Genomic DNA, 27,243 nt, shown 5'->3' on the forward strand with positions numbered 1-27,243 from the left:
CCACACTCAACCCCCAATCCTCTCAGTCCACCACTTACTCCAGTCACTGTTGCAGTGACCAGTTCTCATGGGCTCTGGCAACCCCTACTTCGGCCCTGCAATGTATTCTCTCTTGCTTTCTACCCATAGGACAGAACTTATTTGGGACTCGTGCATGTGCAGCCTGGAAACGTGGGGAGCTGACATGTGTGGGCTGCCTTTGACAAATGGGTGCCAACAAAGAAATGCTTCCCCCTTTTACTCATGGTACAGATGGTATTGAGATGCATTTCATAAGCTTCTTCTGCAGTCCTTACTGGATGGAACATCCCTGCCCTTGGTGCTAGTCAACCTGAAAATGCATCCTTCTATTCAGCCTCCCTCCTTCTCTGTTCTCCTCCTTTTGTCCTTTATTCCTGCTCCCTGGAATCCTGTCCCCAAAGCATAAACTGCTTAACTGCACAGAAGGACTTGTCTCAGGCTCTACTTTCAACGGAACCCAAACTACAACATTTGTGCAAGAAGGCTGGCTCAGCCCATAGTCAATTAATAAAGTGAAGAATTCTAGTTCACAAGAATCAAATCTTAATCTTAATCCCAACCATTGCTAGAATTAACCCAAGCTGATACAGAGAAAAGGCAGGTGACAGTGTGGCACAGGCTCACTAAATTCTAGAAATAAAGATTCTAGGCAGTTGCTGTTATTTAAAAAATCATTTTACTTATTAAAACTTTCTCATTTCCTAAGGCACTTCAGTAGCTTTCACAAAAACATGTTTGTTCTTTTTTAACCAGGTGAAGCATATGCTTTAGGAGTACCATGGTAACATAATCGGCAAAGAGAAGACAATTACACTGAACACAAAATATCTCCCAATAAAGTTACAGGACTAAAGTGAGCTACTCTGAAAGACCGTGAACACAATTTAAATTTCTTCTTTGTAATATCCTCCCATGATTAAGTATCAAAAAAGGAACACACACAATGACACTGTTTTTGGCACTTAGAGAAGTGCTAGAGGCTAGGGCTGGTAAGGCCGTGCACCAGTGGCAGCTGCAGACAATTGCCAGAGTGATTCTGTGTTTAAAAAAAAAAAAAGACACAAACCAGCAGACTAAGGAACCAGCCTTTCCCAAGTGTATTCTGAAGGGCAAATAACTTAAGGAGAAAAGAATACAACAACAAACAAATAAACAATAAAACCCATGTTACAGCTTTGAGAGAAAAGACAAGGTTGCTCATCTCTCTCACCTGATAAACTTCCTTTAAACCATACATAAAACGCTATAGTAGCAAGGAGGTTTCCATAGCAGTGGAAAACAAGAATAGTAGATTCAATGGTGCATTTATTATGAGCCTGAACAAGCCCAGTGCTTTGATCAGATGTAAACAAGTCTACTCAGTCATCATGCTGAGTGGTCTAAGAGCTCACACATCAATGCACTCGCCAGTGATCTGCATCTGCTCATTCTGCTCCATCTTCATTACCTTTCACTTTCCCTAGCCCTGCGCTCTCCTGCCCTGGGGAAGCAATGATCCAGTTAATGTCCTCTGTAACTGAGAAAAGGTAAGAATCAAACTCCTTGTGCAATTACTTCCTTTTCCTCTAAAGTTCACCATTAGAGGGGAGTGGGAAAAGGGGCAGGGGACTTAGACCTCTAGCCTTATTAGGGGCCTTTTCAAGTAGTCTAAAATTAAAATGTAAATTTAGCGTATGCTTCTCACATTCCTCCAGATCTCACTGGTTCTAGTGAAAAATTAACTTCTTCGGAGGTGCTGAGTCCGTCATTGTAATAGGACTTAGATGAAGTTGTCTATAGGTAGCCACAGTGTCCCTAGAGGAAGGTGGTGCTCTAGGACCATATGTAGCCTCTGAGTGTGGGTGCCCATCCATGAGCAAGTCAGACACAGATCAAGAGGATAAACAGCAAAGGCCTTTGTCACTGAAGGACTTGGAGTCTGCACAAGCTGGCCATTTCTGGCAAGACGGTCTTTCCTTTTCAGTTTCTCCCTTACTGGAAGCTATGTTAGAAGGCTGTGCTTTTAAGGATTGTGGGCCTTTCTTGACCATCTTTTAACATCCTTGTGGGACTTGGAGTTTTTCTGTGTTTCATTCTATAAAAACAAGCAAAAATATGTCAGTAACACATTTTAAAAAGATGCCTCCTAGTCTCCAAACAAACAAGAACTGAGGATATCTTCCCTGGGAAGAGAATCCTGCAGCATATTCTGAAAGGTTTCTTCTAGCCTCTGACTATCCAGCACGGCTACTGCCATAGAGATGTACATAGTGACATGTCTACACAGGAAGAGACCAGACAGGATGGGCTATAAGTAAGCACCTTGCCATTTACAACCCTTTAATGGCTAAACTAGTCCATGGTGTCTGTGAGAGGGAGTTTGTGAGTGGCTCTATTGTGAGGGGCGCCTGAGACCTGGCCAGACCCAGACCCAGTGCATCAACACTGAGGGAGGAGGTCTTCTTACCCTTTGACTCTTAGCATCTGGTCAATGGTGTCTGGGAGTGGGGTACCGAAGCTCTCTGGGAGAAACAAGGTGAGGATAGCTGTCAGGATGGTCAGACTTCCCATGAGAATGTAGGGCAGGAAGCGGTCGTAGGCACCTATGGCAAAGCAGACAGAGCCTCAGGCCCAGGGCTGCAGTTAGACTTGGTCTCTCTCTACCCCTTTATGCTCCCAGGACTCTGGAAGGGGATCACCTTCCTTCTTGGTCTCACATCTCCCACAGTCTGAGCAGTCACATTAGAATCTGGCACCTAGACAGGTTTCAGAACTCAGAGCTGGCACAGGCATGCCCAGAGCCCAGCAGTGTTCCACCATGCAGGGGATGAGTAAAAATGGATGGTTGCAGGAGAAGACTGGGCCATGCTGATTATTTCTATTTCTGGGCCATGCTAATTATTCTTATTTCCCAAGGTTGGGTTTCCAAGGAACCCGAGATACTTGTCCAGGGACAGAAATAACTCTTCCACCTCTGCAGATGTATCCCAGCCCATGTGATCTGCCTTCAGGTTAGGTAGGCTGCTTTGCTTGCTTTGAGATCTACATACCATGTTCACAAAGCACTCTGGGTACTCTCAGGTGGGTGTCACCTTCCCTAAAGAGGTACTGGCTAGGGATGTGCAGGGAAACTACAGGTGCTATGAAGACATAATTCTGAGAAGAGAAAACTGGAGACCTGCTACATAAAATGGCATGGGGTGGATCTTCACACAAGATAAAATCACTCTATAGTGCTCCAGGTTATAATTTTCAGTTCATCAGACCTCTTGTATGGACATCTTTTCCCTCATGTTCCTTTTAAACTCTGATTCCAAGAAATTTCTCCAGCTAAGTACACTGGCTCCCTAAACCACTCTGTAGGTTCTTAGGATAAAGGAACTGTAGTCTCTGATGGAAGGCCTGGGATGGCTAAAACAGAAACAAACCCTCTAATTTTTTCATCAATTTCTAGGTAGTGTATAGGTTGTTATTCATTTGAAAGTGAGGGCCAGTGCACTGGGACAAGAACCCTCCCCGGCCAAAGATCCAGTCCTGGATGGAGTCCATGTGCTGTATGAGCTTGTTTTCCTGTTAACATGCGACCTCCAGCTCACATTCAAGTCGGTTAGTACTTCCATCCTGCTGCTCTAGTGTGCCCTCGGCCCATGGGACTTACCAAGGTAAACAAAGTAGGGAGACAGGATGCTGCCCAGGCGGGACGCTGTGGAGCTGACTCCCACACCCATGTTTCTCACCACCGTGGGATACAGCTCAGCTGTGTACACGTAGACCATGGAAAAGGCAGCCGTGACTCCAAACTTGCCCACCATCACCAGGACTGTAGCCAAATAATACAAGTCTGGAGGAGCAAAGGATAGAGGGTAGGAGTAGATACTAACCCATGGCACACAGCTATTGAGAGCAAAACAAACATACTTTCTCCCTGAATTTTTTGGGGAGTCAGTTTCTATCACTTTCTATTGTGGGGGAAGGGGCTATAGCCAAGACTTCCCTCCAAGTTGATTGCTGAAAGGAGGCTGGGGACTGCAGCTACAAGGACATGCGCTTTCCTCAGCCTGGAGACCACCAGAGTAAGCTCCTCAATAGTCCAATCATCCTGCTTCCCAGTCCAGAAGTCATTAAAGACTTATCTGTCAGGGATTAGCTGTCACCCCAGGACCTCACACTGCAGGCACTATGGAATTAACTCATGATGTTTAGATGAATGGAGAATTCAGTTCTAACTCATTTCATGCTTTCCTCCCATTCAGACCTCAAAAAACCCATAGGCCATCAGAATCTCAAGTTGATCTTCTAATCTCTCCATGCTGTGCTGATGGGAGAGCTATATGTGACCTAAAGGTCACTCTGAGCTCAGCTGTGAGCCTCTATGTTGGTTCTGGGCTCCTCCTGCCACATCCCATGGGGAGCTGTTCCTGTGCAGTGTTCCCAGCCTGATGGGCCCAAAAGTGACCATCAGAGGCTCCCAAATCTACAGGTACACTGAAGACTCCATAAATTATTGTAAAGGGCTACCTCCCACCCATCTGTGGGATACCAAGATAGTTTCAGAAATAAACTCCTGCTAAGGGCCTGTGAGGCCCTCTCAGTGGTCTAGCCCCTCCCCTTCTCCCTCTTCCTCAAACATGCCAGGCTCATCCCCTGCTCAGGGTCACTGCCTTTGCCATTTCTTCTTCCTAAAATGTTCTCCTAGACTTTTTCAGGGCTTTCTGTCACTTTATATACATTTCAGATGAACTGCCCCCTGTTCAGGGACACTATCTGTGACTACGTAAACGAACTCGGCATTGTTCTTCATTTGTATTCCTAGAAGGTAACACAGTCTGAACTGTATTGAGCATTTTATTTAATTGTTTGTTGTCTTCTCAACTAGGATGTATGTTCCACGAGGGCCTGGGGTTCGGCCTGGCTTGCTTTCTTGTGTATCGTTATCACCAAGCACAGTGCCCAGCCCGTGGTAGGCATGCCAGAGCTATTTGTTGAATAAATAAAGAAGACGGGGCCAGGAAAAAAAGTAATGGGATAGCTCTTTCTTCCCCCTTCTTCTGGAGTGGAAAACAGTATGAACACGTTAACTTGGGTAAAGAGTAAAATTAACCAACAGCCCCAATGGCTGCTTTTTCCCACTCCCTCAAAGCCCAGGCCATAAGTGTTCCAGTCTCAGAAGACACTTTCTATTGATTTTTAGGCCAAGAATGTACAAATGCAAGGGAGCTGTGATGGGCTTGATTTTATTCTCTTTATTAATTGAGACAGCCTGGTAGAAATAAGACACTCAGAGAAGACCCCAAACCATAGATGCACATGGTCCCTACCTGGGGGTACCAGTTGCACGAAGAGAAGGACACTGCCACCCAGGAAGAGGGCAGTGGCCATGGAATAGCGCCGGGGCAAATATTGCAGCAGCAGCCAGGCCAACACGTATGCTGGGACTTCAACCACCGCTGAAAGGAAGCAGTTCACATAGATGTCCCCATGCAAGTTAGGAGTATCAAGGGAAAGCCCGAAATAGCCCACTGATATGGTCATCCTGAAACAGAGTGCAGAAGAAAGCTGGAAAAGCAGTATCTACATCTCTCCCAACCTGTACAACTTTTACAATGCAATTATTTCAGTAAATTCCAAACCATCTTTAAGCAGAGACTAGTAAGGCAGCAGTAACTGTAACCCTGTGTCTTCATAGATCAAAAGATAATTTTCCCCAGCCCAAGTGGTACAGTGTAAACCCTGCACCAGTGCACTCTCAGAGCCTTCCATATAGACAGTGTCCCAGCAAAAAAGCTTGTATCATTCAGATAGATTTACTTCATTGAAAAGAAAAATTCCAACCTGCCTTTCAGCTTTAAAAATCCTAAGCTGAACCTCCTCAAATCCAGCAACTGCAGAAGGAGCTAGAGAATGAGTCAGAAGGCAGACATCAAGTGAGATGTGATAGGATTGTGGGGATAAGATAACAAAAGGAACAACATTAGGTCAGACACTTGGAGAGAGACCCCCACACACTACCTGTGGTGACCAGTCAGGAAGAGGCTGGTCAGAGGCAGCTAACACCAGCCCCATGGTACTTGTGGAGCAGAGAGGTGGCTCCCAACGGAGGGGCCACACTGCCTCTCATGTGTATGCCCCACAGTGCCCCTGACCTGGGCATCCCCAGTAGGCATTCTCTCTGTTTATGACCCACACTTTATGGATTAGACTGCTTTGACTCATCTGCAGGTGGAACACACAGCTGGTACAATAAAAAGAGTATGGGCATGAGTCCCCAGGAAATCCAGAGCAGGGAGGACAGCCTGGGTGAACACAAAAGTAGGTGACTCATCACAGGTTGGCATGTCTGTGGTGCAGGCTACATGCTGCTCCTGTCTTGAGGCCAACTCAGGGAATGGTGAAATGCCTGGAGGGATCCTGGGCCATTTCCTTGGAAGCGGATGACTCATAGCACCCCCTCAGCAGGCACAGTGGCTGACTGCCTCAAAGCTGGATGAGACTAGTAATAAGGACTCTGAGATGAAGTCCTCCCTCCTCGCCCATCTTCTCAACGCTCACCAACCAGGTTCCAGAAGTCACCTAGAATCCCAGGGTTCGGCCGCTGAGCAAAAGCTAGCCAGGTGCACTTGGACATGTTTCCTCTCCCTGGTAATTCACAAATCCCTTTCTGACACACTTTGTGAAATGCCTCGAGTGGGAACCTGGTGAGGACATCTAGGCTATAGCCCTGACTCCAGGACCATTTACGGACATCCCAGGAGGAGCACATCCCACTTCCACATTTCCAGAAAGTAACTGGCAGCCTCTGCAGCCTACAGGACATGGTGTCTTCACTCAGATCCTTCTTAAAAGCCCTACCTGACCTCCTCAGCCACTGTCTGTGACTGGGTAGGAGACAGAAACTAAATGACCCAAATTGGGCAAGGATTCATTTAAGATCTGGAGAGATTCCCCACAAAAGAGTCCATATTTCCCAAAACAGCCTCCACAATTGTTTTCATTCTCCTTCTCTGAGGTTCCATCCCATTAAGAATTGTGACATGCCCATTTCTTCAATCTAACATAAGACATATCCTTTTAACTCTCTGATGACACAGGCCTTCAATTTTGGTCTGAAGCGTGTCTGTAAACAACAGACCCAATAGCCACTTCAAGAAGCTTTGGAAGCCTCAGGCAGGTCTCTTTTACATACCACAGCATTATAGACATGATGGTGACCATCCGGATATTCCAGGTTCGAAGCAGATCCAGAATGTTGTGGGACTGCTGCTTCTTGGAACTTAGGTCTTGTAACTGCAGGAACAACATGATAAGGGTATGGGAAGATGAGGTGGTCAGCGACTCAGAGCACACAATAACATACTTGAATCCCTGGCGTCTTAGCTGTCTGTATCTCAGAGTCGGGGAGTGTTATGTTTCTAAGAACAGTAAGGATACTGACTGTGTTTAAGGCTGTGAAAACTTCCCTAGGCCTTGTCAGTAACAAATCAGAGTGAATGAAAATGAGGAAAAGTAGGTGACCAGTCCCTTAAGGGTACAGGAATACAGAGGCCCAGGCTGACCGCTTCCTCACTGCACCCCCACATCTTCCTGTCAGTGGCCACATTCCAAGGAGGCCTCTAAGTATTCCTCCCCAAGCCTGGCTCCCTGCCCTCTGGGTCAGAGAGAGAACCTGGCTGTGTGGTTTATTGGTCTGATATTTTTAAAAAGTTAATGTTTCAAGTCCTTATACCATGTAGTTACTGGTCTGCTTCCAGGGAAAAATAATTCAAATAGAAAAACAGGAAAATTGACCTGAGCTTCACCCAGAGTGACTTCCTACGAAATTCAGCACAGCCAAGGCCATTAATAAACCACACGTCTAAACACACTGATGTTGCTTTCTTAAGCAAACCCAGGTTTGGAGCTTGTTTTTCCAGTTAGAAGTTCAACCAAAGGTCAACTTTGGACTGAAAGGATCCCCTGAAATAGCCTCATTTCCTCAAAGATGCCAGTGGGGCTTATGCATTCACCCAGATTGACCCCTCACTTAAAAACCCCCAAAGCCACCTAACTTAAAAGCCCTCTGCCACACTCCGCCCTGACCTTTGCGCACAGGACCCCTTTCTGGTGCATGCTGACAGTGGCTGCTGGGCCACCACTCACTGGGAAGTCTGCAGGGCTGGCAGTGGCCATTGGCTTCCGCTGTCTACAATAACTGTTCCCTCTTTCCCAAGACCAACCATGCCTGCCTCTCACACTTCAGCATGGCTGCTTGTGGCTGTTCCCACAGCCAACCCCTCATCTTCCAGTCAGACCACAGACACATTCCAGAACCACACCAGGCAGCATTTACAGCTTCTAACCTCTCCTCATAGTCAAGAGACCGAGGAAAACTGCCTGCTACAGAGATGGTAGTAGAGGGAACGGGAAGGAAAAGCAAGAACCAGGAACGAGGCAGAGCTAAGAAATGACTCATGGTGTGTGAGAACAGGGTTGCAGGGAGGGTGGGGTAGGGGGAAGAGGTGGACATCAAAAAGGACCTGACTCCAAGATGATATGCAATAATTAACCATTGGAGGGCAGAAAGAGACTAAACACTTTTTTAAAAAATTATTTTTAATAAATAATTGCTAATACTCAAGAGATGAAATACTTCTAACTCCAAATCTATCTGTGCTTTACATTTTACATTCGGGGTTATCTTTGTAAGATGACAAGCTACCTTAGGTATAAGAAACAATGATTTCCCCAAATGCTGACTTTATGAAAGGCCTATTACTCAAAAAGAGTGTTTATTATTAGAAGTAATGGTTAAAATATATGATTGCCTAGAAAGGAAGGAAGTAAAGAATGAAAATCTAAAACCCGTGGTGAAAAGAGTGAGGCAGCTGTAACCTATTCCTCAACTTCTGACTGTTAACAGGGCCCACTTGGGGGTGGGGGGATGGAGGGGTTTGGGGGGCGGGCAGCTGGGGCTTGGGCAGAGAGAGGGCTGGGTTGCTGTGAGCAGAGAGGACTTCAGGGCTGGGTGCTGCTGCCCTCAAATCACAGTCAGTCTGTCCCTCTCATCTGCACCCACGTGGTGCTTACCTCACTTGGGTCAAAGATGGTGGAAGGCACAACAATTCCATTGGCTTTGGCAGCCTTGCGGATGATCACCTCTGCCTCTTCAAATCGTCCCTGAGAGATGAGCCATCGAGGGGACTCAGGGATGAACCTGGCAGTACAAAGTGTGATCTCAGTGAGGCCTCCCTGCCAACAGTAGACCCACAGACCAGGCAGAGCACAGCCATAGGAGGGAATGGGGTTGCAGAACCAGAGCTTGTGGAATGTTTGGTGTTCACAAGCCAGAAGCAAAGAGCTGATCCACACACAGCAACAACCTGGGGTGGATGAGTTTTGTGTACACCACACTGCACAAAAATGTGAGAGCCTTGCACCCTCTGACAGCATCCCAATGCTGGCTGGCCACCTCCATTTCTGAAGAGCACTGGTGCCACCTGCTGGGCTGAGGAGATGGGTGCAAGATGGGCTCTGGAAGCCAGGCTTCTGTGCATGTCTAGGCCAGCCCAGGCCCTGCTACACTCTCCTCCCTGTCCCTGATACCAACAGAAACTTCTGCCCTAGCCTCTTAGCTTCTCTTCTCTCCTCACCCTACCCCTGATTTATCCAACAGACTTGTCAGATACTCTACCTAAAATAGCATGTTTGGTCAGGTGCAGTGGTTCACTCCTATAATCCAAGCACTTTTAGAGGCGGGTGGATCATTTGAGGCTAGGAGTTTGAGACCAGCCTGGCCAACATGGTGAAGCCTGTCTCTACAAAAAAATACAAAAAAATGATCCAGGTGTGGTGGCAGGCACCTGTAGTCCCAGCTACTCGGGAGGCTGAGACATGAGAATCGCTTGAACTGGGGAGGCGGAGGTTGCAGTAAGTGGAAATCACGCCACTGCACTCCAGCCTGGGCGACAGACAAAGACTTTGTCTCGAAAAAAAGGAAAGAAAAGAAAAGAAAAAAGAAAAAACAATTAGCATGCTTATCAAGGTGCTCTATGGATATTATTTTCCATCTTTCTGGGACCAGGTAGCCGCCCCCCACCCTTGGTCATGACTGGGCCCCATGATGTGTGGCTTACTCTCCCACTATGCCCTGAAATCCTCTCTGCTCCACGTGGGCTGGTGATTTCACCTTCTCCACCTGCAAGGGGTGATTCCCACCTTAGCTCCTCTGCTGTGTTCCCCTCTTGGTCGGGAATGGCCTCTTCTCTGCCTGTTCAACTCCTCTACCTTGGTGGTGCAGAAGGAGCCTGGCTTCCTCCACGTGGCTACCCTGAGGACTCTTGCTTTTGGTGCCAGTGCCTGTGGCATGAGGCTTCAGCAGCACACAGCCAGAACTAGGGCCTACACTGTCCTGCCCTGAGGCTTGGAAACTTCCTCCAGGTCATGCTGGACCCCATCTTCTCATAGCTACTGCTACTTCTCCCTGCACTTCGGGCAACCCAGCACAGGGCTGAGAGCAAGTCTGTTGCCGTCATGGGATTCTGTTTTGTTTTGGCTCTTTGAGTGTGGAGAAAACATTCTGAAATAATTTATAAATCATCTATGCTTCCTGTCTCTAGGAGACAAAATAGGGATTCATGGCTTGTTGCTGCCCTCTAGTGAAGGCCAGACAGAAATCATCCTGCCAGTGGGCACACGGGGCACAGGGTCACACTCACCACCAGAGTGCCACGCACAGCACCCCCGGCATCGTCAGTGCCACCAGCAGTATTCGCCAGTCTCGGATGAAGTAAGCAAACAGTGGCAGCACCATGTAGCCAAATGCATAAAATATGCATACTCCTAACGTAGAGAATATTATACGAACTGACTTGCCAAGAATTTCTGTCCCTGTTTAAAACAAGGGAGGTCGAGTTAGCAGTTTAATTTGGATTACTTCTTTATTAATTTTTTTATGGTATCTGTGTGAATACGCAGATAAGAAAACAGCCAGAACTGTCTCTAAGTTCCTGGCGCTAGGGAGCGGATGGCGTTCTGAACCCCTCCTATCTGACCATCTCCTGGGGCTGCATCCCTGTGGCCTCTCAGGCCCCCTAGCAACAGTTCTCTCTTGAAAATTTCACCATGTTCTGAAGCCACATGATAAAGATGCCATGGTAGGCCCCCTTTAATCCTCACATGAGGAAGAATTTATTAAAAGTGAAGTCATTACTAAGTCAGCATATGCTGGCTTAAGCCTCAAGGAAAGAGAATATTAAATATGAAAAGAAAAAACAATCCTTTCAACAATACAACCCAAGGAACTCAAAGGCCTTATCAGCTAGAGTCAGGTTCCTCCAAACACAGGCTGGCCTGCAGCTTCTCAGTGACAACAGGCTGGCACATTTGAGACAAAGCCCTGCAGTGTGCACTCTGAATTAAAACCCTGAAGGTGACGAAAGCCCATTCCTATCAATTTATTCTTGTCCATAGATATCACCAGCCATAGTGCTCTGCAGACAAGGGGTTCTCTACCTTGGCGAGCTTGCCAGTCACGGCCCCTCCTCCTCCAACCATGCCGCCCTCTTTCCCGGGCTGGCTCAGCCCTGTGCAGGGGCAGGCCCTTTTTGTAAATGGAGGATCTCTTGTGAGTCCTAGTAAATTGGCCATCAAGTACTAAGACCATGGAGCCACAGCCCAGAGGCCAGAAAAGAACTGGAAATCAGAAGTCAGGCCATTGTGCTACTGGGGACCCCAGGCTGGTCACATGTCTGGCTCAGTTTCCCTGCCTGTAAGTACGGTTCACCAGGAAGCTCTGGCTGGTTTTGTTAAAAACCCTGTCCCCCTTGTGGGACATCACAGCTGTCTCCAGAAAGGTGAGTGATGGGATGATGGTGAAATACAGGATCAAGTACTCAACTCCAACCTGATGGCCATACCCAGGACAAATGCTGCCACATAGTTGGAGATCTGGCCCATGCCTACAAGGACAAACAGCACGACAAACATCTCAAAGTTTTTTGAGAAGATCTGCAGGAAGCTGAAGCCTGTCTGCATGCCCATGGTCATGAACAGCACATTCTTCCGGCCAAACCTGGGAAGAAAAGGAGAGTGACAGAGAACCAGCTGGAAAAGGGCAGCAGGAATGGGCTCCACCAAGTGGGGCTTTCCCAAGATCCATCCAGGGAGCAGGTGTGAACAGTGTTGCCAGGATACCGGCTGCCAGGGACGGTCTCGGTCCCATGGTGCTCATGCTGTTTCTCTTCCTCCCCACTCCCCAGGACAAATGTATAGCCTGGGCACCAGGGTTGCCTAAAAAGCAATACTACAATTATGATAATGATTGCAAGAGACTGAAACACATCAATTATTTAATCCATACATTCATAATGATATTTTTTTTTAAAAAAAGAATCTGCCAACTTTGGAGAATGACAGAGAAACAATTCATTATAAATGAAAACTGGCAAATAAGGAGAAAGAAGCATTTGTCCTGATTTTACTTTGTAAACTATGTGAACAGCAACCAATAATAGATAAGAGGTAATATCATGTATAAAAGTATTCTAACTTTTAAATGAAAAGGTAATAAAATTAGACTAATACCATGTATAGCCCCCAACGGATTAATAGATATATGCATTATATACTAATGATTGTTAACGTCATGAAGAGACAGTCGGGCATTGCATGCTTCCTATGGTCTTGCCAAAAGGACTGAACCTGAATTAGAACCTGAATCTCAAGTCTCTGGATCCAACTGGCAATTTTGAGGAAATGCAGAGCATAGAGGAATGTGCTGAACTGCATCCTGAGTGTACAATCAACAAAATCCAGACTGCGAAATTCTATAGGTGGAACAGCTCAGTTTCTTCATAGATAATCAGTAAGGCATAGAAGGGGATAGAAGGAGAATCCATGGATTAAGTAGACTAAAAGACATCAAATATGTTAAGCGGGCAACACCAAACTTGTGTCAAGATGCATATTTCGATAATAAAACTAAAAAAAACTCACAAGGAAGTGATTATTACAGGAGTCAGGCTAGCGGTCACTTAACGGGGAGAGAGAGAGGATGCTGTAATTGGGATGGGGCACATGGACAGGGCTTCTTAGTGGACAGCAAAGTTCTACTGCTTGACTTGGAAGTGGTCATAAGGTTATTTCTCTGAAAAAATTCATTAAGCTGCATATTTTTTCTGTGTGGTTTTCTGTATCCGTGCTCATTTTTAAAAGTTTTTAAAGTTGGGTTTATTTTGGTTTGTTTTAAAGAGAGTGCAACAAAGAAGGAAAAAGTCAAGCTAGTGGGAAGCACTGGATTCAGTTTGAGTCTGGCCAGTACTGGCTGACACCCACTTTCATTCAATGTTTATTGAGCATCCATTATAGAGGGCACTTTGGATATCAATAAATAAAAAAGATGCTATTTCTGCCCTTAAGGAGTGTCATAGTATAACTGGTGAAACATACATTAACCACATTTTAATCTAACACCACCCTTCTGAATATACAATTATACACCGAGTCAAGCGCACTGAAGGACTGGAATGCAGGTTCATGAGAGGCACAAGGAAGTAAGCTACCCTGGACTGGGGGTAAGGGTCGGAGAACTGGACATTCAGGGAGGGTCTCCTTGATCATGGGGCACTGAGATGGGAAAAAGTAGTTGACAGTGGGGGATTTAAGGTGTAGGGACCGAGCTCTCAATGATATTCACAGTATAGTGGGGAAGACCAACATTAATCCTATAGTAACAGTTTTTTTCCCCCAATTTCTGGTAGATGTTATAAAGGAAAGTCACAAGGAACTAGGGATGCTGAATTAGCTGGCATGGTTAAAGAAAGCCACAGGGGGTGGGTTGGGGTGTGTGGGGAATGCTTCAGACTCTGAGAAGACCACACACCCCCGTGGCTGGAGGGGGCATGGTGCACATGAGGAGCCAGTGTGGTTGGCATCAGGCGTGCAATTCAAGACTACAGTGGTGGCTAGGAGGCAAATTGTACAAGGTCTTACAACTATGTGGAAGAGTTTGGTGTTTTTCCTCAATGTAAGAGTTTTTTTGGCTTTGCAGACGCTGCCACCGAGGAAAGTCCTGTACTACTAGCCATGGTCAACCCTACCGTGTTCTTCGACATTGCGGTCGACGGCGAGCCCTTGGGCTGTGTCTCCTTCGAGCTGTTTGCAGACAAACTTCCAAAGACAGCAGAAAATTTTCGTGCTCTGAGCACTGGAGAGAAAGGATTTGGTTATAAGGGTTCCTGCTTTCACAGAATTATTCCAAGGTTTATGTGTCAGGGTGGTGACTTCACACGCCATAATGGCACTGGTGGCAAGTCCATCTATGGGGAGAAATTTGAAGATGAAAACTTCATCCTAAAGCATACAGGTCCTGGCATCTTGTCCATGGCAAATGCTGGACCCAACACAAATGGTTCCGTTTTTCATCTGCACTGCCAAGACTGAGTGGTTGGATGGCAAGCATGTGGTCTTTGGCAAAGTGAAAGAAGGCATGAATATTGTGGAGGCCATGGAGCGCTTTGGGTCCAGGAATGGCAAGACCAGCAAGAAGATCACCATTGCGGACTGTGGACAACTCGAATAAGTTTGACTTGTGTTTTATCTTAACCACCAGACCATTCCTTCTGTAGCTCAGGAGAGCACCCCTCCACCCCATTTGCTTGCAGTATCCTAGAATCTTTGTGCTCTCGCTGCAGTTCCCTTTGGGTTCCATGTTTTCCTTGTTCTCTCCCATGCCTAGCTGGATTGCAGAGTTAAGTTTATGATTATGAAATAAAAACTAACCAAAAAAAAAAGAGTTTTTTTCTGTTGTTTTTTTTCCCCATCAGTTTGGGGTACTACTGGCATCTAATGAGTAGAGGCCAGGTATGTTGTTAAATATTCTAAAATGCCCAGGAAAATGCCCTACAACAGAATTATTTGGCTCAAAATGTTAATAGGGTCGAGAAACCCTCGCCTGGAAGTAGACTCCACTGTCCCCTGCATTGTTTTTTTAATAAGAGTGTTCTATATGCCAACCAAGGGGTGGTTCCTAACCACAAGGCAGGCTGGTATAATCTCTATGCCCTTTCCCTTCCTAAGAGCTCCCTGGGATGGTAGGGAAGAGACAGATCCAGAGAACCTTTTACATAGCACCAGTCCTTGGCAGTTCAGGGTTGGGATCAGAAATGTTTGCTTTTAAAGTCTGTCAACAAAATGGCAAACACACACATACCTGGAAACAGGACACAGCAGTCTACTTCTTCCCAGGGTTGCGCATCTCTTACAAGTCACACGCATAAAGATGACTCAGTAGTGTCACATAAAGGGCTTTGACAACCCAGGAGTATTTTAATTGCTCTTGAATTTCAGATGTATTCATATGCCAGAAAGATGGTGAAACCTTTATACTATAAAAAAGTATAGTTTTTTGACGTCCTAGACGAGTTAGGGCATGAATTGATTGCTTTCAGGTAATCTATTTAGCTTAGGTTTTGGAACTGGTTTACTCAGAAATAACGCACTCAGAAGCTGTCCGTCCCACAGGGCACTGGGCCTTCCAAGGGGGCACAGACAGGCTTGAGGCAGGGCATTGGGAGTTGAAGGCAGGGGCTGCAGGCAGAACAGTCATACTTTTAGCCATTTAGGGTGTATTTCATTTACTAGACTTAAATGATCCTACTTTAATGAAAGTTCTGTTGCCAGAATATTTAGAAAGGTTTGAAAAACACTATATTAGCCCTTCTGTAGACTAAAGTGGTCCTAAACATACTCACGAATTTTGTTTCCAGTTTCCCTGGGAATAGACCTTTTGGAACTTAAATGCTTTCCTCAGGTAATCATTGTGTCACATGGTGAGCAGGTTCTTAAGCTGAGCCATGACACAGTTGACCCAGAAAAATACACTGCATTTCTACTCTGAACTTGGGCATTCTCTTTTTCACATCAAGGGCATTCCTCTGAGCCTCAGCTGTCACTTAGCTCTGTGAGAAGGAATCTCCCATGTCCACTCGGGAGGCCTCTAAGCACAGCACAATCCTCCCCCAGTTCCCCTCTACCCTCCCCGCTTCCCTCTCCCCAGGCAACCTCATCCCCATCTGGGGCTCTGCTGAGGGTTCTATACGCTGACAATTCCTACATGTGTTTCTGCAGCCAAAACCTCTCATGCAGTATCATATCCACACAGCCAGCTGCACACTCTACTTCTCCACTTAGGGGCCTCATAGTCACCCCAAATTTAGTGCACACAAATTGAACTCAACATCTATGAATGTGGTTCTTTTCCAGCATTCTCTGTCTTAGAGAAGTGTACCTTCTTCATCCAGTTACCCAGGCCAGAAAGCTTTCTTCCCTCAATTACGACATCCAGCCCATCGGCAAGTCCTGTTGATTTTACCTCTTACCACTTCCCTCCATTTCTACCACCGTCATAGTAGCCCATGCTACCATCATCTCTGGCATGAACTACTGTGACAACCTTTTAACTGGTCTCTCTGCAACACCTTTTGCTTCCCTTCAATTCTTTCTCCACAAGGTTGTCAAAGCATCTTTTTTTTTTTTAAAAAAAGTACAAATCTGATTGTCACACTATTGTTTTAAAAAATCTCAGTAGCCCACTCCTGCTCTGTGGCTGAAGCCCAAAGTCCTAACTGTGATCCATTAAGCCCTGGTTGCTCGTCTGCTCAGGGCTCTGCATGCCTCTCCCCTTCATCTTAACACCACTCTCTGCACCTCTACCGTACGGACTTTGTCCTGCTGCCATGCCTCTTCCTGAGCCCCTGCTTTAGTACGTGCTGTTCTCCCTGCCTGGATGTTCTTTCTCTTCTCTACCCCTCAGCTGGCTACTTTCGACTCATCTTTCAACTCTCGGCTCATGCTTCACCTTCTCAGGGATGCCGCCCCTGACCTCCTCTGTTAGACACTCCTGTGGCACCCTGCACTTACTTCTCTTTATCACTTACCATGACCAGGGACAACAACGACTTCCTCACTTGGTTGTTTAATACATTCCACTTTGCTAGAAAGCAAGTTCTAGGACAGGATGGACCTAGAACAGTAGTCCATACAAAATAAAGGAGCAAGACTATCTGGGTCCAAATCCTAACTCTGCCACTTACCAGCTGTGATATCTTGGGCAAGTTATTTAATCCCTCTGTTTCACTTTCTCCATCTGTAAACTAGGAATAATAAACAGGTTAGCCTGTTTTTTAAAAAAATATCTGGCTGAGCAGGTACAGTGGCTCACGCCTGTAATCCCAGCACTTTGGGAGGCTAAAGCGGGCGGATCACCTGAGTTCGGGAGTTCGAGACTAGCCTGACCAAAACAGAGAAACCCCGTCTCTATTAAAAATACAAAATTAGCTGGGCGTGGTAGCACATGCCTGTAATCCCAGCAACTCGGGAGGCTGAGGCAGGAGAATCTCTTGAACTCAGGAGGCAGAGGTTGCGGTGAGCCGAGATCGTACCATTGCACTCCAGCCTGGGCAACAAGAGTGAAACTCTGTTTCCAACAACAACAACAACAACAACAACAACAACAACAACAACAAAATATCTGGCCAGGCATGGTGTCTCACACCTGTAATCCTAGCACTTTGGGAGGTTATGGAGGGAGGATTGCTTGAGGCCAGGAATTAAAAACCAGGGAAGATGCTGGGACTCCTTTCCACTGGGTAACCCACCAATCTGTGGGGTGTTCTCACATGTGCCATGTGGCCAAGGATTTGCTGAAGGCTGCTACTCTCTTCACAGTCTTCTGTGACAGACCCTGAAGCTCCAGGGAAAGAAGACACAACATAACGGACCCCTGTGAGAACTTCATGCAAGCTACGGACCTCTCTCCAAAAAAATGCTCACATGTAGTCTCTAACATTGTGCATACAATTTCGAGGGGTTTGAGATTCTCTAAGTCATTAATGTTTCCTTGAGTTAAAAGCTTTAGAATTACACAAATAACCTGGTTATGAGAAATGGATCAAAACAGTATTCTCCCTCCTGTCATAAAGTAAATGCCAAAATCACAGGCCACTTAGCTAAGGGGCATCAGCCTTGTGGACATAAGAGTTCTGCTTGTCATACCACTAGTGGCTGGTGAGAGCTCCTCTCACTCTGCAGACAGAATGCTGGTCTTCTTAGGACAACAGAGGTAGACACCGTGGCACCACTACAGATCTACAATCCAGCACATGTGCATGTGTGCATGAAGTCAACTTCTCCCATGCTCAGGGGCATGACAGAGTCACGGTGACCCAGGGGAAGCAAGCCAGGTTACTGCAGAAGTGAATCATCGCATATTACCTAGTCAACCGGATCAGATACACTCAGCTTACATAGCTCAGATTTCTTTATTTAGCAAGAATTATGGAGTCAGATTTGTTCGCTGTTTTTACTAGGCACGGAGTCTATACCATAAACATAGCTTCCTCTTCTTTAAAATACAGGGCCCTGGGCTGAAGGAATACTACCAACTGAAATCAAGGGCCAGGCACACACTTCTCGCTCAGTGCTGAGGTCCCCTGCTGCTGTAGGAGACAGACACCTTACCTGTCTGACAGCTGCCCTGAAACGAAGGAGCCCAACAGCACACCCACGAAGAACAAGGAGATCGTGAGTGGGGCCTTCCAGTCGTCCTCACACACCAGGTTCCACTGCAAGATGAACAAAGGGGTGTATCATTCCCTTCTTTTTGAAAGGTTTTTAAAGCAAAGGCATCCTGGAAAACGAAGTCAGAACATCCTGCATCCCTGCACGCTCTGAGTGTGAACTCATTTAGTCAGGTGATGGCTCACCTGGGCAGGAAGGCAGAGAGCAGGCTTCCTCCCCATCCTGTTTTTCATAGCATTGTGGGCCCCACTGTCTTGTTTACATTTTGAGGACAGACAGGCAGAGAGTAACTGTTCTATCAACATGCTGACCCTGAAGAAGGCAAGGCCTCTTACGCTTGCTCCTAAAAATCTGAGCAGAGCCCAGGGCTGTGGAAGAGGCAGGGCACCCTCGCTCAGTGGGGTTCAGGCCATTGGCATGAACGTCATTGGAGTGGTTCTGGAAGCAGGGCTCTGGGGTTCTACAGGCTACAGTATCCAGCAAGAAACTAAGGCCAGGGCACAGAGTGTGCCATCTGGACCTGTTCTGCTCAGGTTCCCACCCTGGGCCAACGACCCCCGGGTCCTTCTTGTGACCTTTAGAGCTGGAATCCCTGATACTGCACACCAACTATACGAGGCTCAATTACAGCTGAAAGCTCTGAGCTTGGAGGTAAGAAACTGGGTTTTAACTCCCACTCTACTATTAACTCTTCCAACTTCAGATAAGCATCACCCCATGCTGTGCCTTGATTTCCCCATTTGTAAAACAGCAATTGAGGTAAGGAACAGGCTGCACCTCTTGAGTTTCCAGCATCCAATGCGTGGTTCCATCTACAGTTACCATGAACAGAAAAAGAGGTCTGAAGACATGGGGAAGCAGTCAGACACTTGGATCAGGCTGCGCCTGCCTAACCAGGAAGAAAGCCCAAACAGGATACTTGGTGGTTCACAGAAAAAAGAAAAATGTTTTTCGGACAGAGAGATGGTGCTCAGTAGTAACCTTTGCAGACTTCTCACATGAGCAGCCACCCTCCTAAGAACTCAGACCCTTGCCTCCCTGGCGCCAGGCTGCTGGCCTGCCCTCCACGGAGCCTGCTGGCTCCTCACCAACAATGCAGGCAAGGGGACATGCGGCTCCCTAGAACAAAGCATCTCTTCCGGGCCAGTGACAGGGAAAAACAAGCCTGCTTCTCCATGCCTCTGGACACCTCTCAGAGGGGTTGGCAGGCAAGACTCAGGCTGGACACAGAGAACCCTCGCAGCAGGCACGCTGCTGGCTCTCCGCTTTGGAATAAGCATGGACCTGGATGGGCTGGGAGTAGGGTGGCAATCCCCAACCCAGGGAAGAATTGGAGCATCCAACCCTTAATCAGGAGGCAGCCCAGACTAGCAGGAGTCAAGAACATGGGAGCACTACAGCCTGAGTGCCCAGGCTGCCACAGCCTCCAACCTCCATAGGCCAGCACCCACAGGCCATCTCTCTGGTAGGTGGGTGAGTATCCCTGCAGTGGCCCCCACTCACACATGGCTGCTAAATCTAGGACTGGGAGTGGAGGGAGAGACAAAGTTGAGGGAATTGATGAGAGGGTGCCAGCCTCTGTGTGTGAGGCCAAGCTTCAGGGGCCAGGTCCTGGCTCCTGCCACTCTTGAGTATGATGGGCTCTATTTCCCAGCTAGCATGTCTTTTATAGTAGAAAAGATGAAAACACAAACAAAGGGTCAGCAGTGGTTTCTCAACAGGACTATCATGAGGTGAGGGTTGGGGACCCATATGGCTGAGCTAGACTAGCAATCCACATGGGCTTCTGTAGTGAGTTCTGGAGTTGCAGACCCCAGGACAGGTCTCCCAGTATCAGGCTTCTAAGGACTCCTGGGCTGGCAAGGTTGGGTGCGACCTAAAACCAGGTCAATCTCTGCAGGGGACAGGTGACTGTAGTGTTCATTTTGAGATAGGCCCCAGAGCATCTCTTAGGCTCCGTTAGCCCCACCCTCTCCACTTGGTCCAGCCTGTCCTTAGCCTAGGCAGGTGTGTAACTCCTTGGTTAACTCTGCCATCCACCCAATGACAGCCCTTGACAACTCTCTGGACCTGGCTTTGGGCCCTCCAAAAGCAAATATGCATTAACACTTCTTTCCTACTGGCTACAGACCAGTAAGCAGGATCTGTAAGCAGGATCTGTAAGCAGGTCTGTAAGCAGGATCAGGAAAGGCACTAGGTCTCAAAACTGAACACAAGGGCAAACACAGATTGGGTCCCAGCCTGCCAATCCGTCCACATACCTGTCAACCACCAGATGGACTGCAGTGGGTTCCAGGACTTGGCCTGAATCCCCCTTAGAAGAGGTGGGTAAGAAGCACATAGAGTCCAGGCTAAGTACCCCCTGCTTAAAGTGTTTACAAAGGAGTCTAGCATTCCTTAGCTCCTGGTTCCCCAGCTGTGATTAAAGCCGCTATAGACCAGCTTATTGATGCCTCCACCTGGTACATGGGATGGGCTGTACTGGCTGATGATCACAGGTAACAATGTTAAAATGGAATGTGTGGGTTTAAGATTTGGGTCATGAGCCTAACGCTGTCACCCTTCAGCTGGCTGAGCTACGAAAGCAGGCCCAACCTGAAAACAATCTGGGAGCAACTCTGGCAAAGGGCCTAGACTTGCCCCCCTTCCTGAGGAGAAATGCACCTTTCTAGTGGTGATGGTTTCAAGGGTGTAGAGATACATGTAGGTCAAATTGCATGCTTTAGCTACATGCAGTTTTTATGTCATTTATACCTTAATAAAGCTGTTAAATGTTTTTAAAAAGAGGGAGAATTGTGTCTCCTGTACCTCATACATAATTGGCACTGCTTTTCAGTTATGAGAAGTAGAGAGATGACATAGTTCCCTGGGACTGAATGTTCTTACCTGTGAATTGGCAGGAAGGGAAAAAAAAGATAGGGTGTGTGCCCGTAAGGCAGAAGTTCTTCCCTGAGGGGATGTACCTAGCCTGACCGTATCAACAGTCAGACATGCGGCTAGGCACCGCGTTACTGACTGCCATGTATTCCTATATTCCTACACACATTTTGTCCTGCCTCCTGCTGCAATTAATGATGCAAATAATCCTTGCCCCACTGTTGTCAGAGCAAAGAGAAAAGGTATTTGCTATCTTTGCTATCACATCCTCTACGACTCCTGGCAGTGCCCCCTTTATAGAGGAGAGGCTCAGGAGCTCTTTGGTACATAGGTGAGTGAATGAATGGATAAATAAAAAGGTATCAACCTTCAACGTCTTGGTATACTTTAGTTCTTGCTTGGCTGCCCAAAGTCGAGATGAACCCTGAACTTCTGAACTTCAATCCCCAGAATACCTTTTTTTTATTTTGAAACAGAGTCTTGCCCTGTTGCCCAGGCTGGAGTGCAGTGGCACAATCTCGGTTTACTGCAACCTCCACCTCCCGGGTTCAAGTGATTCTCATGCCTCAGCCTCCTGAGTGGCTGGGACTACAGGCATGCACCACCAGCCTGGCTAAGCTTTGTATTTTTAGTAGAGATGGGGTTTTGCCATGTTGACCAGGCTGGTCTTGAACTCTGACCTCAGGTTATCCGCCCATCTTGGCCTCCCAAAGTGCTGGGATTAAAGGCAAGAGCCACCACGCCTGGCACTTTTTTTTTTTTTCTGGCTCCCTGACCCCCTGCTTTGTGTCAACTGTCAGAACTTTGACCCAGGATGACAGGTCTCAGCTAGCTAGAGAGTGGCTCAATCTGACCAATCATGGCCAGAAGTGTCTACTATATGTATGCATAGTGGGCCACGGGACCCCACAGGTGGCTTCTCTGCCTTGCTGTATAGCTGCAAAAGCCTGGATGAGGGTCTGTGTGTCCCCTGAGTGAGAGAAATCAGCAAAGGTGTAGCAGTGAGGCTCAAGCTCCAGGTCTCTCGGGTCTCTGCTGCCCAGAGCCAGCCCTAGCCCCAGTTTTCAGGTTGCTCTGGCTTTTCCTCCAGGCAGCTTTGGGAATAACAGTGAGGGCTCTCCCATCTTCTAAGACTATTTATCTCTACACGACATAAGGCTGATAGAAAAACTAGTCCAGGACAATAGGGAGGGAGTGGGAGTCCCACCCAGGACTGGGTCGAGGGCTTCTCAGAAGCAGACAGGTGAAGAGCAAGGCGATGCAGAGCAGCTTGGAAGTTTCCTTTCTTTTCTTTTCTTTTTTGAGATGGGGTCTTGCTCTTGTCGCCCAGGCTGGTATGCAATGGCGCGATCTTGGCTCACTGCAACCTCCGCTTCCCAGGTTCAAGCAATTCTCCTGCCTCAGTCTCCCTTCCAAGTAGCTTGGATTACAGGCACCTGCCACCATGTGGGGCTAATTTTTGTATTTTTAGTAGAGACGGGGTTTCACCATGTTGGCCAGGCTGGTCTCTAACTCCTGACCTTGTGATCCACCTGCCTCAGCCTCCCAAAGTGCTGGGTTTACAGGCATGAGCCACCACACCCGGCCAGAAGTTTCTCAAGGAACCTGTCTGTCCACAGGCTGGACAGAGCTATGGTGAAACCAAAGAACAGGCAGCCCAGGCAATCTCAGAAACCACCCAGGTTCCCAGCAGATGTGGCAGTCCATGGCCAAGAAGCACTGCATGATGGGTTGGCTAATTCCCCAGTACTCCAGGGATGACTAAGGGGCCACAGGAGAGGCCAGCCTAGAACCACCTGGACCACCAAACGATTCCTGAAACATGGGGGCATAAAACTCTTTCACCTTATAAAATCATCTTTATTTATTAATATTATTATTATTCTTTTGAGATGGAGTCTCGCTCTGTCGCCCAGGCTAGAGTGCAGTGGCTCGATCTTGGTTCACTGCATCATCCGTCTCTCGGGTTCAAGCGATTCTCCTGCTTCAGCCTCCCAAGTAGCTGTGATTACAGGTGCGTGCCACCACACCCAGCTAATTTTGGTATTTTTAGTATAGATGGAGTTTCACCATGTTGGCCAGGCTGGTCTTGAACTCTTGATCTCAAGTGATCTGCTGCTTTGGCTTCCCAAAGTGCTGGGATTACAGGCATGAGCCACCACACCCTGCCAATATTTATTTATTTGTTAATTACTGGCAGATTCCCTCTGCCAATTCCAACACCTCATTCCACATCCATGTGGCGTCAAAGCCCCAGTCAGTGGGCAGGGGGGGTCACCTTTCCTTTAAAAAATTCCAGTCAATCTTTTTCAGCCACCCTCAAGTTTCCCTTCTAAGAACTGAACTATTTTTCTTTAGTTCTGAAATTTTAGAGATGATTTCTTAAATTATTCATTAACCCATTCAATAAAAATTTTCCTGAGAACCTCCCTCTGCATCCAGAATTGTGTCAGAAATTGAGGAAGATGCAAAGATCTAAATCCACCACAAAGTTTGGTACTACATGTATGTACTTTAACTTGAACAAAGAAAAAAAATCCAAACAAGACACCCAAGGTTGCAGTCTTCAGTGGAAAAAATATGACTAGTAATGCAATACCAGTGTACTTACAAATGTATGATTTGGGGCAGAGGGCAGGCTTAGAGACATTTAGCAGGCACGGGACTAGATGCAGTGGTCAGCAGGGCAGGTTTGGGTTGAAAGACAACAGGCCATAGAAAAAGCCATTAGAATGTTGATGCAGCAACTTCCAGCAGTAGCTGTTCACCTGGGAATAAGTAGCTCTGAACTTCAAGTCAAGCATTCCAGTAGCCCAAAACAAAGATCTAAGCATTAATCTGGCCTCCCTACAAAGACTGACAACATATAAGTAGGTGAAAGGGCACACAACTGCTTTGAAACTGCTAAGACAGCTAAATAAATAGTCTAAATATTAAAAAACAAAAGGCTGACACTGGCAGCAAGATAAAGTCAGACCCCCTGGCATGGCTGGCCTTTGGGAGTTCATCAATGCCACCACCACTCAGCCCAATGTGGGATGGGGGCAGCAAAGCAGGAACAAATGACTAGAGTAAGCTGGGGTCCCTCAGGGGTCAATGTAAAACCCCAAGAGATGCCATGAGCTTCTTCTCACTTCACCACCTCCCTCTTCTTTAGGCAGCCCCAAGTAGAATTTGTAGGGATTCCTGTGTCATGTTCCCCTCTGTGGCCTCTGCCTGCAACCTCAGGGACAGCCTCTGCTTTCATAGTACTCACTGGCTTCCAGGAAGGTAACAGACCCACCTGTGAGGCGAGGACCCAGGATTTGTGGCAACTGAAGGTTCCAATTCCCTGTGGATTCATAGGCCAGAAAGCATAGTTGGCTACCTCCAGGGAGTGCCTCTTTCGTCAAGTCACGATGCCTCTGGACACTGCAGCTATGTCACTAGCTAAGAAATCCCAGTGGGGCTCAGGTCACACTCCCACTACATACATGTGGAGAAAGCAGGTCCAGGTGCTGGGGACATCAAATTTCCAAACATAGAAAAAACACACACGTGCACACACACTTGAGTCTCTAGGGGTAGCTCTCAGACTCCCTTGAAGAGTGATGATGCCAAGAAGCAATACAGTTGGGACCTCCAGAGCCCCTGTAAGCCCTTCCGAGGCTCCAGGAGGGAGGCTCAGCACCAACATCCAGCAGGGCTTGAAGCCATGCCAGGGCCTGTGGCACTCTCCCTCTCTGTGAACTCTCCCCTCTCTGTGAACTCTGCCTTCCTGCTGGGTGGTTTCTTGCCGTTGCACTGGGGCCTTCAGCTCACTATTATGCTGAGCTGAACACCCTAGGCTCACTGAGAGGCCTCCTCCTCCGGGAAGCCTTCTCTAACCTGCGAATTCGTCATTAGCACATTTTAGTGAGCCTATCTATCAATGAGGGCTATTCACTGGCTAGTTACTCAATGCTGCTGAAACTTCAGGGAGCTAGAGTGCCAGTGTCTGAAAAAGACACAAAACATATCCATCATTAACACCATGTTCCTACATCCAGCTCCAACAACTGCTCCAACAGGTTCAGAGGGGACAGAAAAAACCACCCAGAGGGAAAATTCAAGGAGCTGAGAAATGAGAAAGGTTCCCCCACACCCTATGACCTAAAGTTGTATGCTTTAACTAAATCTGGCCAACAGCCTTACCTTATAATACCTTAGAAAACATTCCAGGTCAACAAGTCACCCTGAACAGATCTTCAGATGAATGGATCTTAAAGACTGACAACTGACAGCCTGGTGCGGTGGCTCACACCTGTAATCCCAGCACTTTGGGAGGCAGAAGCAGGTGGATCACGAAGTCAAGAGATCGAGACCATTCTGGCCAACATGGTGAAACCCCGTCTCTACTAAAAACACAAAAATTAGCTGGGCGTCGTGGCTCACAGTTACTCGGAGGCTAAGGCAGGAGAATCACTTGAACCCGGGAGGCGAAGGTTGCAGTAAGCCGAGAACGCACGACTGCACTCCAGCCTGACGACAGAGGGAGACTCTGTCTCAAAAAAAAAAAAAAAAAAAAAAAAAAAAGACTGACAACTGACCACGGGAAAAGTCAAAGGATTACTTACAGGGCATGACCAGATTGTCATTCTGGGTTGTAGACGGTAGGGGAAGGAGTAACTAGGGGAAAAAGGGAAGAGGCAGTTGTACACACATGCTTTATTTAACTTGAAAAGTTCAGGAAAGATAAGTATTTCCTCTCTTCTAAAAAGAAGCCAAGAGACTAGAGGAAAAACGGGACAGCCCCTGGCCCAAGCCCTGGCTCTGCTACTCACCACCCGCAACCCCAACTAGAGGAAGTCTTGGACACTCAGGGCCATAGAGTATCGCCCAAGGACCGCCAGGACCTTCCTGGTACCCTCGCAAAGTGGCCATCAGGATGGGAGACCACACTGACAACCTCTCGCAGGGAGGAGCACACTCTGGCTGGAGGTCACCTTGTGAAGTGTTCCCAAGCCACCTGGCTGGAGGGTCTCCATCGCTAGGGTGTTGACTGTTGGGGGAGGGGGAGTGACAGCGTCCAGCGCGCATCTGGGAGACAGGAGCTCGGGTTCAAGGACCGCGACAGTCTCCTCCGCGCCCCAGTCTCAGCCCCAGCAGAGGCCGGCACCCACCTCAGTCACAATGGTGGACAGATAGACGTCCCGGCTGAACTCCCAGCCATCCAGGCAGCTCTCCAGCTCCAGTTGCCCCAGGTCCACATCGCGCCCCGGCTCCAGCCCGAGCGCCGAGAAGTTGGCGATGGTGGCGAGCCGGTAGCGGCGGCAGCTGTGGGGCACCTCGCGGCCGTCCCGCAGCCGCAGTGGGACACTGTGGTTGCGCCAGGCGCTGCTTAGGTTCGCGGCGTCCGGCACCCGGCAGCGGTGCTCCGGGGTCGCTATCAGGAACACGGAGGACAGGCCGGTGAAGCCATTAGGGATGATGCTGGCGCTGAGCAGGAAGAAGATGAGGCGCTGGAAAGGCCCCCACTCGCCCAGGAAGGCGGTCACCTCGTCGTAGTCCCGCATGCCGCCCTCAGAGGCCCACAGAGCGCGGCCTGGGATCGCGGGACGCGGAGGGCTTTGCGCGTGCGCGCGGGGCACCCGCAACCTACCGGGCGAGCCTGGCAGCGAGCTACCCAAGACCGTCCGCCGAGGGTAGGCTCGCGAGCTGACACTGCCGCCTTGGTCGCTTTGGTCCCGCCGCGGCCGGCCTTACATAGGGCGCGCGGCCGGGGAGGGTTCCGGGCCTGGGCCACAAGGCGCGCCCCGCCGGCAGGCAGAGCGGGGCCGGCGAGGGCGGAGCTGG

General features: G+C 48.0%; 1 protein-coding gene and 1 pseudogene across 1 annotated transcript; one reads left to right on the forward strand and one right to left on the reverse strand.

Moving 5' to 3' along the window:
* Window positions 1–678: 678 nt before the first annotated feature.
* SLC22A5 (solute carrier family 22 member 5) lies at window positions 679–27,243 on the reverse strand. The gene is made up of 10 exons (XM_008014372.3): window positions 26,571–27,243; window positions 18,493–18,596; window positions 11,892–12,046; window positions 10,692–10,863; window positions 9,064–9,190; window positions 7,184–7,284; window positions 5,319–5,533; window positions 3,659–3,841; window positions 2,468–2,603; window positions 679–2,095 (listed from the first exon to the last, which is right to left on the reverse strand). The coding sequence occupies exons 1-10, from the start codon at window positions 26,961–26,963 to the stop codon at window positions 2,008–2,010; spliced, it is 1,674 nt and encodes a 557-aa protein (XP_008012563.3). The 5' UTR covers window positions 26,964–27,243; the 3' UTR covers window positions 679–2,007.
* On the forward strand, window positions 14,059–14,747 carry LOC103244515 (peptidyl-prolyl cis-trans isomerase A pseudogene; annotated as a pseudogene).

This window comes from Chlorocebus sabaeus, chromosome 23 (assembly GCF_047675955.1).
Source record: "Chlorocebus sabaeus isolate Y175 chromosome 23, mChlSab1.0.hap1, whole genome shotgun sequence".
In the NCBI taxonomy this organism is placed as follows: Eukaryota; Metazoa; Chordata; class Mammalia; order Primates; family Cercopithecidae; genus Chlorocebus; species Chlorocebus sabaeus.